Source organism: Nanorana parkeri, unplaced genomic scaffold (genome assembly GCF_000935625.1).
Source record: "Nanorana parkeri isolate BGI_ZX_2015 unplaced genomic scaffold, ASM93562v1 scaffold1679, whole genome shotgun sequence".
Classification (NCBI taxonomy): Eukaryota; Metazoa; Chordata; class Amphibia; order Anura; family Dicroglossidae; genus Nanorana; species Nanorana parkeri.
Window position 1 is genome coordinate 43151 of NW_017307947.1, and position 14184 is coordinate 57334.

The window sequence follows — 14184 nt, forward strand, 5'->3', positions numbered from 1 at the left end:
TTTGCAATTATTTGCATAAATATTGATGAAGTGTAATGTATGCACAAAATGCCCCCCAATACCCCCTGACTCCTCCACCACCTCCATCCCCCCTCCCCTGGGCTGATCAACATGCACATAAAAATTTGCAATCAAATAATTTTATTTTAAAGAAATAGAATAGAACATTGAAACCCAGTGACGTCAACAAGAACAAAAATGTATAATATTACGGCTTAACAGTCCTTAGAGTGCATTAGGGCTCAAAACACTTCCTGTTCTGGGGTGACAACACCCATTTACTGAATTGTATCAATGGAGGAGCAGAGTTGTTACCCCAGTTTGCACTCCTCATTTGGACTATAAATACCCCCTTCCCTCCTTATCTGTATTGCATAGGGAAGAGGCGCTCTCTAGTTCACAGAAGATGAACGCAGAGCCTCACCTAGTATTATGGAGGAAAAAGCTGTCAGCTTCAAGTCTGAAGCTGACGGCTTTTTCTCCATCAGATCGGCATCTATCAGGTTCACAGCAGGGAAAGCCACCCCGCTGTGTAACCTGTCATGGATGGAGCATTGCCTGTTAATTACAGGCGGCGCAGCAGCCGTCTTTTGACAGGTAGTTAGGTTACACAGCAGCGAGCAACCCCATTGCTTGTGTAACCTAACAAGTAAGGCAAGAGCTGTCACAGTTTCTACTCTGTGTTAGAGGCGTGAGCTCTGTGGATGGCTTGGACCAATAGAAAAGCGCCATTGGTCCAAGCTGTCCAATCGAAAAAGGAAAAAAGAAAAGGCCATCGACCTCGATGCCTCAGCAGTGACGAACAAGTGAGGGACAGGGAGGCTCCTCCCTGTCCCCACTCACCCGGAATCAAAGGTACTGCTCGTCATTGGATTTCAGTTTGCTTCACAGGAAGTTACAAGTGCACTGGATTGCTATCAGGATCAACAGGTATTTCCTTTACTTGAAGAAAGTGTACTTAGCCCTATAAAATAAAACTAAGGGCTTTTGTACATGGGTGCTGTCCTCCGTACACCATATATGCCAGCTTATTACCACTGGCACAGAGCTACAGGTCTCACAATATGTTAATGGCCATACACTGTTGTTGGTAGGTATACGGCGGCACTGCTTAAACTCGTACATGTGCACAGACATAAAATCCCAGATGTACACAGTCTGCATCCAAGATTTTACGTCCATGCGCATGCCCATGGTTATCTAATGCTAGGACATACCTGCCGACAACAGAGTACAACCATTGGTTACAATGTGTTAAAGTCAAAATACTGCACATTATGGCCACTATATGGAGCTGAGGAGCATATGCAAAGTTAGTTATTAAGATAATATTTAAATATGTTAAGAACATTAATTTTCACAATATTCTCCCCAATGAGCGTTCACAGATATTTGGAGGGCAAAGAGTGAACTGTATATGAATAGAACCCTAACCCCTTCCATGGCCCAGCGCTGGTGACCTGCCCTCTTGCGGACCTAACCTCCAGCACCATTCAACCCACTACCCAATAGTGCTAAAGACACACTAACATGACCTACAATAACGCTATTTGAGAGGCCATTTTAGCATGCCTTAAAGCCCAACTACACTCGGCCATCGGGCATAGCGGACCGACCCGAACACAATCAGGTTGATTGTGTTCAGCCCGGCCCGGCCCACCTGGCAAGTGCACGGTTTGCCCTATGGCCAGGCCGGCCCTGACTTTAGGTCTTAACCCTAATTCTTTATTCTCCCAACCCCTATTTTCTGTATAGAAAAATGTTTTAGAAAAGCAGTACTTACCCTTTGCATGTTCCAGTGCTGGCCACCAGTCCTCTTCTGGGTTATATGGCACCTAGAATCGTTCAACCAACTAACTGTATGAACTGGCTGTCATTGACACAGTGTAATTGACACATCACCAAGCAGCCCGAACTTACAGGAGAGTTCTGAATAGAACAATAGAATTGCATTCTGCACTGGAGCACTTACTCATAAGACCTTATGAATAGCCTTGTCCATATGAACTGTGTCTAGGTGGTTTTGAGATGACTGCTTTTTTGTGTCTTGCACCAATAAAACTTGATTAATTCTGGAGATGTTTTAACCCTGGCACATTTTATTTGTTTGCTCATTTGCTGCAGTGTAAGGAGCTGAGGTCTGGGAGGGAGTCAGACAGGTATTGTATTAGATCCCCCAATGGGCAGCAGACTGTCTTTCGAAGTGGAATAGCTAGACCAGGCCACACAATTAAATCTTTGACTGTTCAGTCATGCAGGCAAGCCATGTAGCGTCACTGGTCAGCTTAAAGAGAAACAGGCAAGACTGGGCTTATGCAAGTAGTTGAATATTCATTCTTAAATTATTTTAATTGTGCTGATTTACTTATGGAAGATTTATACCACACCGCCCTCCCCCTCCTATAAAGTTCCCGTCCGATCGTTCAGGAACGGCCAGGGACGGGAGGTGGTTAAAGGAATTTTTCATTTTTATTGTGTCACTTTAAGCAATGTTAAAATCACTGCTCCTTTAAAAACAGTATTTTTTTAAAGGTTTTCTTTTCATTGATACACATCCCTCAGGGCAGTACCCGGATCCCCATACACCTTTTATGGCCAATAACTTGCATAAATGCCTTCAAAAAGGGAACAATTGATTTTCCAAGTTCTACCCCCATAGACTTTCATTGAGTTTGAATTCAAACTTTTTCCATGTTCTAAAGTTCGAATTCGAACCGAACTCAAGGGTATGTTCGGCCCATCACTATTCTAAATCTCACCTGGACAACTCCAGCAGAATATTGTTCATTGCACATAACCCCGATATTTGCCAATCCAATGGTAGAACCTTCAAAGTCTATAGCCCTGTAAGATAAACAATAGTGTATAAGAACAAATGATCTCTCTCTGGAAATATGTATAGTTTCTGTCATTGTGTACATCTGGTTCATGAAATTCTAAATGTCTCCGTATCTATGAGACATGGCCAAAGCCAAAAGCATTTCCAGTGAAGCAGATCCTACAGATGCCTATGCCTTCAAAATGAAAGGAGTCAGCTGAAGGGGTTTGGATAACATGTCATGTTCTTCTGATGCCCACTGAAGCGATATTTAGTATCTGCGTGGTTGGAGATCGTAAAAGAGACCCACAAGACTTTAAAGGATTACATCTACCGTCTGGTTTTGGAAATGCCATATTGAACTTTCCGTATCATTTAGCTAAATACTGTATATACTTTCATCAAAAGAAAATGTGTCTTAAAAAAAAAAGTCTTAGGGCCCAAAGAACATGGTAAGGTATGTGCTACCTCAATGTCAGCGCAATTCCTTTTATTTGACATCACAAGGCATTGATTGCTTTGAAGGATACTATATGAAGCTAGAATAGAGGGAAATGAATACTAGTTAGATTAGTTACAGTGAAAAATGCATGACATTTTGGGTAAATATCTAACTGGATTACATTGTGTTTAAAAAAATAACATGGAAAAAAAACATTATTATGTTTATTCTGAATTATTCTGGAATTGTATTCTATTAAACCAAAACTATGGATATTACTATTTGACAACCAGATCATATCTGCCAATCAGAGACTTACGAGAAGAGATAAGCATTGTCGTGTGCTAATCTAGGCAATAACATTTCCTTCCTCCATTTACAGAAGTTACTTAAACATTGCCCCATTGAGGAGTTCACTTCAATCTGGTTCTTTGTTTCCCAGATCTCAAGCCCAACAAGAACCACAGAAACGTTTATCGCCTTGAACACCTGTGTAAGAGAGAATAACAGCCTATAAACAACTGCGAGGTATTTCGAGATAACACATTTCCACAACTGCAAGAACTCTAGACTGAAATCTCGCTTGTAATTATAAGGTAATGTATAGGAAATAATCAATGTTTGCATTCCTTGGGGACATTAAAGGTATGTCAGTCTTTTGAATCTGGTAAATCTTTTTTCTCAAAACAGGAACAATTCTTAGTATGACCCCAAAATGTTTTGTCCATTTTACCTGGGAAAGAGCAAAACAGACTTTGTGAGCTCTCCCTTAGTCAACACCCGAGCCAAATCATGAAAACTAGCTGTCTGAGAGTCACTGGAGAAGATGTCTCCTCCCCGCACCACCCTGCTTAGCCTCCTGACAGGTTTCCTCCCCCCACACTGCCCCAATCAGCCTTCATACAGCTACTCTCCTCCCTGCTAGCTGCCGGCAGCTGGATTGCCTCTGTGTCCCCTCCTATCCCCACTGCCTCTGCCGACACAGACAGAAGCTTGTATTCAGGGGAGGAGAGAAGCTGCGGATGCAGTGCATTTTCAGACTTTTTTTCCCGTACTATCGGCATTTCGCCCATAATACCATTTACGGATGAATATTTTCTGCGGCCGAAATTTCTACCATGTAAACACCAGACGGGGAATGAAACATGATGAGGAGGACTTTGTTCCTCCTGGGATTTCCACAGACCTTCGAAGGTTCAAGTAGGCTTCTCTGGAAAAAGGCTGTTAAGCAGCAAAGTACTACATCAGACAGTGAAAAGTAACTTTATAGTGATTAAAGTTTTGAGTCTAATCTGCATATGAGAAGTCTTTAGTAACGTTCCTGAGAATTTAGATGTTTGAGCCTCCATTGTGCCCAGCTGTTCTGTCAAAAGAATCTGTGGATTGAGAAGTTATGTTAGGAGTGGTTGTGGGGACTGTAAGACTGAGCACTAGGTGTGTTTAATGGCTAAATAAGTGTGGCGACAATGAAAGAGAGAAAGATGTCTCTCTGGTCCAAGGCCTCCTAGAGTGAGCTGTGAGACCCGGGGCTGCAGAAGGACAGGGTTGAATTTCAATCAGACGCCTCCTTTTATTGAGTGCTTCAGAACGGAGCTTGGTTGAATTTCCTGAGATCGCTTCCCTGGAAACTCCCAGTATTATGAGAGTGGCCTAAGTCATAAAGATGTGTGCGATGTTTCCTCCTTCAATTCACAAATCATCCTCAAGTCTCAACACTGAAGGTCTCCAACCTCCATCCTGCAACCCTATGCAAGTTCTCTGACTTCTGCCCACCACAAGCTTACTCACCATGTTCATGTAATTAGTAACTTCATATATTCTGTTTTTCACATCTGTGGCATTTTGTTTAAATTTCTCAAACTGAAAAAAAAAAAAGAAAAAACATTAACAAAGAAAAAATCTTTTCAATGTCATGATATTATACAATTTAATGCTGTACCAGGGACGTAACCACAGATCATAGGGCCCCATAGCAACATTTTGATGGGGTCCCCCAGCAACCTCCCTACTGTCATTGATATTAAAGTCAGGCAGCAGGAGAGCCGTCAACCCTATTAGGGCCCCCTTCCACCTGCAGGGCCCCATAGCAGCCGCATGGGCCGCTATGGCTATTGTTACGCCACAGTGCTGTACATAGTTACATAGCCAGGTTGAAAAAAGACATAAGTCCACCGAGTTCAACCTATAGAGATAAGAAGAAGAAAAAAAACAGGACGTTATGCCCACAATTACCCTCTGTTGATCCAGAGGAAGGCAAAAAAAACCCTATAAAGCACGGTTCAATTTGCTCCAACAGGGGGAAAAAAATTCCTACCTGACCCCATAAGGCAATCGGATATTCCCTGGATCCACTATTTCTGGTGTTTAATATACTTATAAGAAGTCAATATCCAGTAATATTCTGTGCATTTAGGAATACATCCAGATTTTTTTTTAAACAGGTAACTGAGCTAGCTAGAACTAGCTCCTGGGGTAGTCTATTCCACATTTTTGCAGCTCTAACTGTATGCAAAGGTTGCAAAGGTTAATCTCTTTTCCTCCAGACGCAAAGAGTGCCCCCTTGTCCTTCGCAGTGACCTTTAAAGTGAATAATTTGGCACCAAGCTCTTTATATGGACCATTTATGTATTTATACATAGTGATCATGTCCCCCACTTAGTCGCCTCTTCTCCAGAGAGAACAAATTCAGGTCAGGTAATCGTTCCTCATAGCTGAGCTCCTCCATGCCTCTTATGAGTTTAGTCGCCCTACGCTGCACTTTCTCCAGTTCCACAACATCCTTTTTGTGAACTGGTGCCCAAAACTGAATTGCATATTCCATATGAGGTCTTACTAATGCTTTGTACAGGGGCAGGATTATGTCTCTCTCTCTGGAGTCTGGACCTCTTATAATACAAGAAAGTATTTTGCTTGCTTTAGAAACTGCGGCTTGACATTGCATGCTATTATTGAGTCTATGGTCTACCAAAACACCCAGATCTTTCTCCATCAGTGACTCCCCCAAACATACTCCCACTAGAGTAAATGATGCATGCATGTTTTTAGTCCCCAAGTGCAGAACTTAACATTTATCAACATTAAACCTCATTTGCCAAATAGATGCACAATCACACAGTGCATTCAGATTGGCTTGTTGGGGGGGAGACATCCTGTAAGGACTGTATTCCACTACATAACTTAGTGTCATCTGAAAACACAGAAATAGAACTTTTAATCCCCAATTCTATGTCATTTATAAATAGATTAAACAGTAAGGGGCCCAACACTGAACCTTGGGCGACACCACTAACAACTTCAGACCATTCAGAGTACGAATCATTGATCACCACTCTCTGAATACGGTTTTTAAGCCAATTTTCTATCCAATTACAGATCGAATACTCTATACCTACTGACCTTAACTTTTACATTAGCCGCCTGTGGGGAACTGTGTCAAACGCTTCTGCAAAGTCCAAGTATACTATATCCACAGCCATTCTTCTGTCCAATTTATTACTCATTTCCTCATAAAAAGAAAGTAGGTTTGTTTGACAACTTCTGTCTTTTGTGAATCCGTGCTGACTATCGCTTATTATATTATTTTGAAGCACAAACAATTGCATGTGATCCTTGGTCAAACTTTCAAATATCTTCCCAACTATTGAAGTTAAACTTACAGGTCCGTAATTACTTGGTAAATACTTTTAACCCTTTTAAATATAGGCACCAAATCGGATTGCGCCAATCCATCGGTACCAAGCCAGCCATTAGAGAGTCTCTAATAATTCAATACAATTGCTTTGAAATTATACAGCTCAATTCTTTGAGGACACGTGGGTGTAAGCAGCCCGGTCTAGGTGCTCTGTTCACGTTAATTTTGTCTAACTGTTTCAAGCTATAATACGGCTTGCTACAAAAATAAATGACTTACCAATGATTTATCAGCAACCATATACATTTCTATATACTTCCATGAATTCTGAAGTTTGTCAATTTCTTCCTACAAAGAAGGAATACATTACACATTGTCAGGAGGGACTGCCAATAATTACTAATCACCTGTTTGCTGTCGGAATAAAATGTAATTTGCTTCACAGTGCATGGAGAACAATTGTATTATAAATGCTGCATTCTGCTCTGAGCAAAAAATTAACTTTTATTTTTAGTCTCGCGGTGAAGACAACAAAACGAAAACTCCAAATTTGACAATATTTATACCAATATGTAAAAAAAGAATGGAATAAGTGTCAGCATGGCTGCTAACCAGGACAGCATTGGGTTGGGAGGCAGGGGGGCCTGTACTAATAAGGTATGATAGGCTAGTGGCCCAGAATGACATCAAACATATGTGGCACTCAGTGACAGCCACTGGGCAGTATATAGCTACCTGTCCCCTGTTCATACCAGCAATTGTAGTATCTGGCTGAGGAAAGTCTTCCAGTACCAACTCACTGAGCACCGTTGAAAGATTTGAAAAGTCATGTCCACCTTTCTACCCACCTTTTTCCATGTCTGCCAATCAATGTGGCATACTAATACACTGGATGGCACACTTGTTAGACCACAGATATCTGTCCTGACTAGGGATAGGCTGCATGTTCAAGTCGAACATAGGTTCGACTCGAACATAGCATGTTCTAGCGTTCGCTGAACGCCGAACATTACGGGATGTCCGCGGTCTGTTCGACCGCGGAACATCCCACAATGCACTGCGCCGTCCAAAACGGTAATTGGCTACAGTCTTGCACCTGACCGCAGGTCAGGTGCAAGACTGTGCCAATCAGGGCTCAGTACAAATATAGAGCCATGATTGGGCAAAGTCACGATGACTCTGCCCAATCATGTCTCACAGCTAAGTCCCTGCAGCACACTATATAAGGCTGCTGACACCGCGGCCCTATGTAGTGTGTTGTAGGAGATAGAGAGAGAGAGAGGGTTCTAGTATAGTTAGTTACAGCAGATTGATAGAGAGTTATAGATAGTTATATCAGAGTTATAGAGAGTTATAATAGACTTCTGTATAAGTTCGGCTCATCCCTAGTTCTGACCAAAAAATGGCTAAGTTGTTGTTTTTGTCCCTTTGGCCAAAGGTTCCCGGTCCTCCACTGCCACTACTGACTTTGCAGATGAAAACTGTTGCCACTGCGTATTATTTCACTAAGTGTGGGAGCTTCTGATGAAACCAGTCATAGTGAGTACACTACATGTCTCACATACAAAACAGTGTGCTATGGTTCAAGAGAAGAACCAATGATTAATGGGCTCATGCAAGGATGAAAGAGTCACTATGCCTTGACAAAGGGATCCTGCGTGGTCCATAAAAACTGATTTGTGATGATTATGTGTTAATATCTTGATGTAAAAGGACTTTGTGATGCATATGGACGGGTGCTGGTGATGATTTTCTTCCCAGAGCATGTTTAATGATGGTGCCATCTCTCTCTTCTCTTCAACACCCATCAAGAAACCAATAGGAGAAGAGCTGTGGCAGCTGCAGGGAAAGTGTGAAAGAATGTAATGTTGTAACTGAATTCTCCCGTAAATTTTAATGAAGTTCCCCAATATTGGCCAGTATGGGTTGTGAGGAGTGCAGTCCATTGCTCCTGTTTTATAAATGATCTCCTGTGTCTCACCTTCTTATCCATAGCAGGTAACACCTCTTGAGCCAACATAGATCCCTCCCACAGTTGACTAGATGTTGCACAGGACTTGGGGGGCTCTTTTTCTTCATATACAACATGTTCTTCATTTGTCAAGTCTTGGGGCTCAATTAGGAACCTCCGGCCTTGTGTCATGATGACCCCGCTTCAAAAATGAGCAAGAATATTGTTTACACTTAGCAGTGTGCAATTATTGCGGTCTTATTCCTACATCATAAGCACATTTACAAATGTTAACAGTAAAGCAACATACTAGGGATGCACCAAAATTTTGGCATCTGAAACATTTCGGCCGAAGATGGTACTATGGGCAAAATGGCAATAGTAAAAAAACGGGCAAAAATGGGGTGCATCCTTAGCTTCTCTCCTCCCTGCTGGGCCCCGGGTGCAAGCTTTGGCCTGTGTCCCCTCCAATCCCCACTGCTCTTCCCTGCCTGTGTCAGCAGAGGCAGCAGGGATCGGAGGGGACACATAGCCGAGCCAGCTGCTGGTGCCCAGCAGGAAGGAGAGACCTGTCAGGAGGCCGAGCGGGGCAGTGCGGGAAGGAGAGACAGGAGCACGCACATTGAGCAATCAGTACTGGACATAGTGATCACTATGTGAATAAACAGGAAATGCTCAACCAAAACATTTTGGAAAAAGGTAATTTTTGGATTCGGCCTGACAAGTTTTGAAAATTAGGTTTTGGCCTAAAAATGTAATTTTGGTGCATCCCTACTACATACAATATCAGATATCCTATTTTCTGTTTAAGCATGGATATTTTAAATTCTTTATCCTCTTACCTTATCCCAGAGCAGGTGCTAATGCTGGCCACTGATTGGCTGTCATTCTCCACATAGCCCTGATAGTGACAGTGATCCTGCACAATATGAGAACAACCAACTATCAATTGCAACCACATTCATGAAAGATTTTACATCCTCAGGCAGGAAATTGAAATGCTCAGCAATGTAAATAATGTTTTTATTGTATTATTCTTATTATATTTATACTTTGCTTATTGACATAGACAGGTTTTGGTTTATTACAAGCAACGCACAGATACCTCAGTCAGCACGTTTTAGATAGTGGAAGACTGTTTCCTGTTTTAATATGTTACATTTCTTTCTTTGTAAATCTTAGATAAGGGTCTGATTTGGATTTTGGAGGGGCCACACAATGTTTTTTACATTTATGCTTTTTACATTTTAAACCAGGGGGGGTGCCTTGAGGTTTTGCTGACTATTAAAGGGTGTCATGACTGAAATAAGGTGTTCTAGACTCTCCAAATATAAAAATGAAACCCTTCGAATTGTGGCGGAAAGTTCAGTAAATCAAATGTCCTAACTGTGAATGTAATTTGTGTTCTACATAGAAATACTGTATTAATTGTCCCCTCATCATCAAGAAAGAATGTGACTTTACCTTTATGTTCTTGTTAGGGCTTCTCATTATCGGTGTGCCATCCTGATGGTAACTTGTCTCTTTGTAATTATCAGCTATCAGGTCCCTGAGGGAAGCAAAGTGTGGAAATTAGGTTTTAGAAGGGAGGCAGCTTCTCAACCTCCTCCATCCATCTTTTAGTGTCCATTGAGTCACCCATCCTCCTTTTAGTGCCCATTGAGTCACCCATCCTCCTTTTAGTGCCCATGGAGTCACCCATCCTCCTTTTAGTGCCCATGGAGTCACCCATCCTCCTGTTAGTGCCCATTGAGTCACCCATCCTTCTTTTAGTGCCCAGTGGGTCACATGTCCTCCTTTTACTGCCCAATTATTCATCCCTTCCAAATGCTCCAACAGGTCACTTACTCATTCCTCTCCAGGTGTAGAACCAGAAGCTTTCCTTCAATGTGTAATTCATACATATCCACATGTGGGTATTGATCCTGGGGAAAGTATATCAGAAATTAGATCAGTACCAATCATACAGTGGTGAATTAACGCTACCATCAATTCATGGGCCCTCCACAAGTTTAACTGGATCACATATAGAGGTTAGATATTGGTCTTTTGCTTCTGACAAGACTCTATGAAAAATGCCTGCAGGATTTGGAATATTGTGAATTTTGTGGGTAACTGTGGACATAGGATTTTGCTTTAGGAGTTTTTTTTCTTTCTTTTTTTTCTGCAGGTTAATCTCAATGGACTTGTGTCTTTTTAACCTGAATCATGTAACTATGTAACTATGTAGAGTGTGCATACATATTGTACATGATCATTTGATAGTCTTAAAGAAAACCTTTATTGAGAACAATGCAATAGCTGCCATTGCCAATCAACCTGTGAAAAAAAATGCCTGCAAAGCTAAAATTGAGGCTTTATGGGCCTCTCTAGAGCCTGGGACCCCATGCAGCCACCCATTTTGCTTTTCCTATTAGAAAAACATATGCAATAACATGATCTTAGGGTGATGTCAGAGGAGGGAACTATGGAAAATAATTTATTTTCAAATAGCTGTGTGGTGAGAATGTTGCATCATTTAACACATTTTTCATTGCCTGGCTAGTCAGCTTTCTCTTTTGTCTATGAGCACCCAGATTGTCGAGTAGTGAATTGGTGCATTGTGGAAAAGGCTGGGCTTTACCACTGGAGTTAAGCGTTAGTGCCATGACAGGGGTAGCAACACCTGAAGGGCTGTATCTGGCAGCATCATAGAAGGCAAATATTGCACTGTTTACTCCAGAAATTTATAATTAAGTAATCGCTGATATATGTCTGCCCACAAAATTGTGATCAGAAGTGGTAGTACTACATAGTAATATGTCAATTTCAGAATTATTAAACACATTAATAAACAAACTACAGTTACACACAAGGACCAAATTCCATAGGCCGATATCCCCGCTCTTTCATAGCCGTACTAGAGAGAGCAGCGGGTGCCCACTAGCCGAGCGTGTCTTCTTCCAGCATCAGCAGTTACTCGCAGAAAAAAAGTCTGGCTGCACACTGCAAGCTTCACTGAAAACATTTTTAGCACACAGGTACACATGTTCCCACCATGAATCCTCCTCACTCTGACATGTTTCACCCAACAATGGGCTTTATCATAGAGACCAACACACAGGGACCAATCAACAATCATCCTTAACTGTATAATAATAACTGTTCTGGTAAGATAAGATTGCTTGCTATCATTGTCCATATCCATCAGATGATCCAGTTATTGTCAGATCAGGAAGTGATCTTATGTTTTGTGGGCATTGACCAACCTCTTCACACATGCAGTGACTCAGGGTAAGGATCATTATTGCGTGCATAAAAATATAATTTTTTTTATTAGTACTAAAAGCCAGACATGAAGAACACTAATGCTTTTTAATTATGACTACCAAAATGACAAACTGAACATTGCTTTCAAAATCAAGCCTGAATGCTTACATTTGAAGATAAGCAAACGGTCTTATCTAGTAGTAGTAGTTAGTCACATTCAACTGGATCTGTTCTCTAATGAACAGATCCAATGCAATGCAAAATGCGATGCAAAATGCGCAGCCGCCTTCCCCGCTACGCTAATAGCGTATCTTCTTAGAAGCTGCACACAGCGCTCGCCGGTTTAAGTAGTAACCAGCACACGCTGTATGCAGCTTCTAGCAGCGTGGAAGATGGGAGGCCGCGCTTGTTGGTGGATCCAGGAATCAGGTGAGTATTAGAAGAAAAAAAAAAGTTTTATTTTATGTTCTATTCTTAGTTCTATAATGGCATTGTAGTACTTTCAGGTGGAATACAGCTTCATAACATATCAGCTAGGGAACTACAAGTTCCAGCATGCCCTCATTGCCCCTGTACAACAACCAGATATTGCCGTTCCCTGGGTGATATGTGTGAGTGTGGGGGGGTGTACAGGGACAATGATGGCATGCTTGGACTTGTAGTTCCTTAGCTGATATATATGTGGGGGGTACAGTTCCAGTGGATGTTTATATAATATGGGGGGGGGCGAAAACAAAATGTCTGCCCCGGGCGCCCATAACTCTGGTTACGCCACTGGTGCTGACACAAATTAGTAAACTGAACATGAGAATGTAGTCCATCCCGGGAGTGAGCTTGGAGCGGTGACTACTTTACAACACACAGGGACCATGGTAAACAAAGGTAGCCACCCTCCAGAAGGAAGGACAGTGTCAGCACCAATTCAGAGATGATTTGAGGATCTACAGCCGAGTGATACACAAATAACATACATTGGTGTTAAAAGTTATGGTACGTGAATGTATTTTTAAGATTTAACTCCTGAGTTTAGTGTCACTTTAGTCCCATCCTTGATGTCATAATCGGCCTTTTCATGGTGAATGGATTAATAAGTTGGTGCTTGTATAAGTGGCTTGGATAAGCTTCAAAACATCTCCAACATTGCAGAAAATGTCTGGTTGAATGTGATTAACTACTACTACAAATACCGTGACCTGGTTAAATAAGAACCTGCATAGACCATCTTATTTTGAAATTATGGGCAGCCATAATAGCTGAAAAAACTACAGAGAAACTGACACAAATTACACAAGACAGGGTGGTCTAAAGAAGGTCAATCTACAAGGGTCTCCAGGAGTCAGCTCTGCATTACTACAGATAATCTATTCTATACAAACACATGTGCTCGTGTTCACATACATGCGTATATTTCCTCACATATACTTTATACAATGAAAGTGTATTTTTACCTGAGTGTCTCTTTTGTACTCGGCATGAATTCGCCGTGGTAGGACAATCTCGTACTTCTGTCCTGCAGGCAGGGCATGTAGATCTGCAACTGAGTTAAAAAATAAAAACAAATAATATTAATAAAGATTAGAAAAAAATAAGGATTATTATTATTATTATTATTATTATTATTTCTACTAGAATAATTACTACTGTTTTTATTTCTATTATTATTATTCATTTGTTATTAAAAACATTTAACAAGACAGTCAATATTTTTCTTTGAATTCATTGTCCAAAAATAATTTGCATTTGGACTTGGAGTTGATGGTGGAAACAAAATACTTCATTGTAATGTAGCTGAGCATTTATATTCCTGTCTGATAAAGAATAAAAGTGATAAAATGCACATCACCCATTTATTGGCCACTACCAAAGTCAGTAATATCAGGAAATCTGCTAAGAGAACATTAACAGTTGCACTGAATGGAAACCACAAACTGGCAAACTATTCAAAAGCATGCAAATGCATTATAGAATAATATGTACTTCAGAAAATATACAAATGCTATTGGGTTAATTAAAGTGCAACTCCAGGCAGTTGCAACACCATCTTCCTGGGTTTAAAGTAGACCTGCCCCCCCCCCCCCCCCCCCCCCACAAAA

The 14184-nt window shown here is 41.3% G+C and overlaps 1 protein-coding gene across 1 annotated transcript in view; it reads right to left on the bottom strand.

Annotated features, from left to right (window-relative positions):
- LOC108799264 (zinc metalloproteinase-disintegrin BlatH1-like) overlaps positions 1 to 14184 on the bottom strand; it is a 51957-nt gene that overhangs the window by 11472 nt on the left and 26301 nt on the right. Inside the window, exons 5-13 of the mRNA XM_018571102.1 lie at positions 13540 to 13628; positions 10691 to 10767; positions 10307 to 10391; positions 9685 to 9761; positions 8873 to 9044; positions 7171 to 7239; positions 5049 to 5120; positions 3580 to 3749; positions 2760 to 2844 (exon numbers count right to left, since the gene is read on the bottom strand). Coding sequence (XP_018426604.1) covers positions 2760 to 2844; positions 3580 to 3749; positions 5049 to 5120; positions 7171 to 7239; positions 8873 to 9044; positions 9685 to 9761; positions 10307 to 10391; positions 10691 to 10767; positions 13540 to 13628 — 896 coding nt within the window. The remainder of the gene's footprint in view (positions 1 to 2759; positions 2845 to 3579; positions 3750 to 5048; positions 5121 to 7170; positions 7240 to 8872; positions 9045 to 9684; positions 9762 to 10306; positions 10392 to 10690; positions 10768 to 13539; positions 13629 to 14184) is intronic.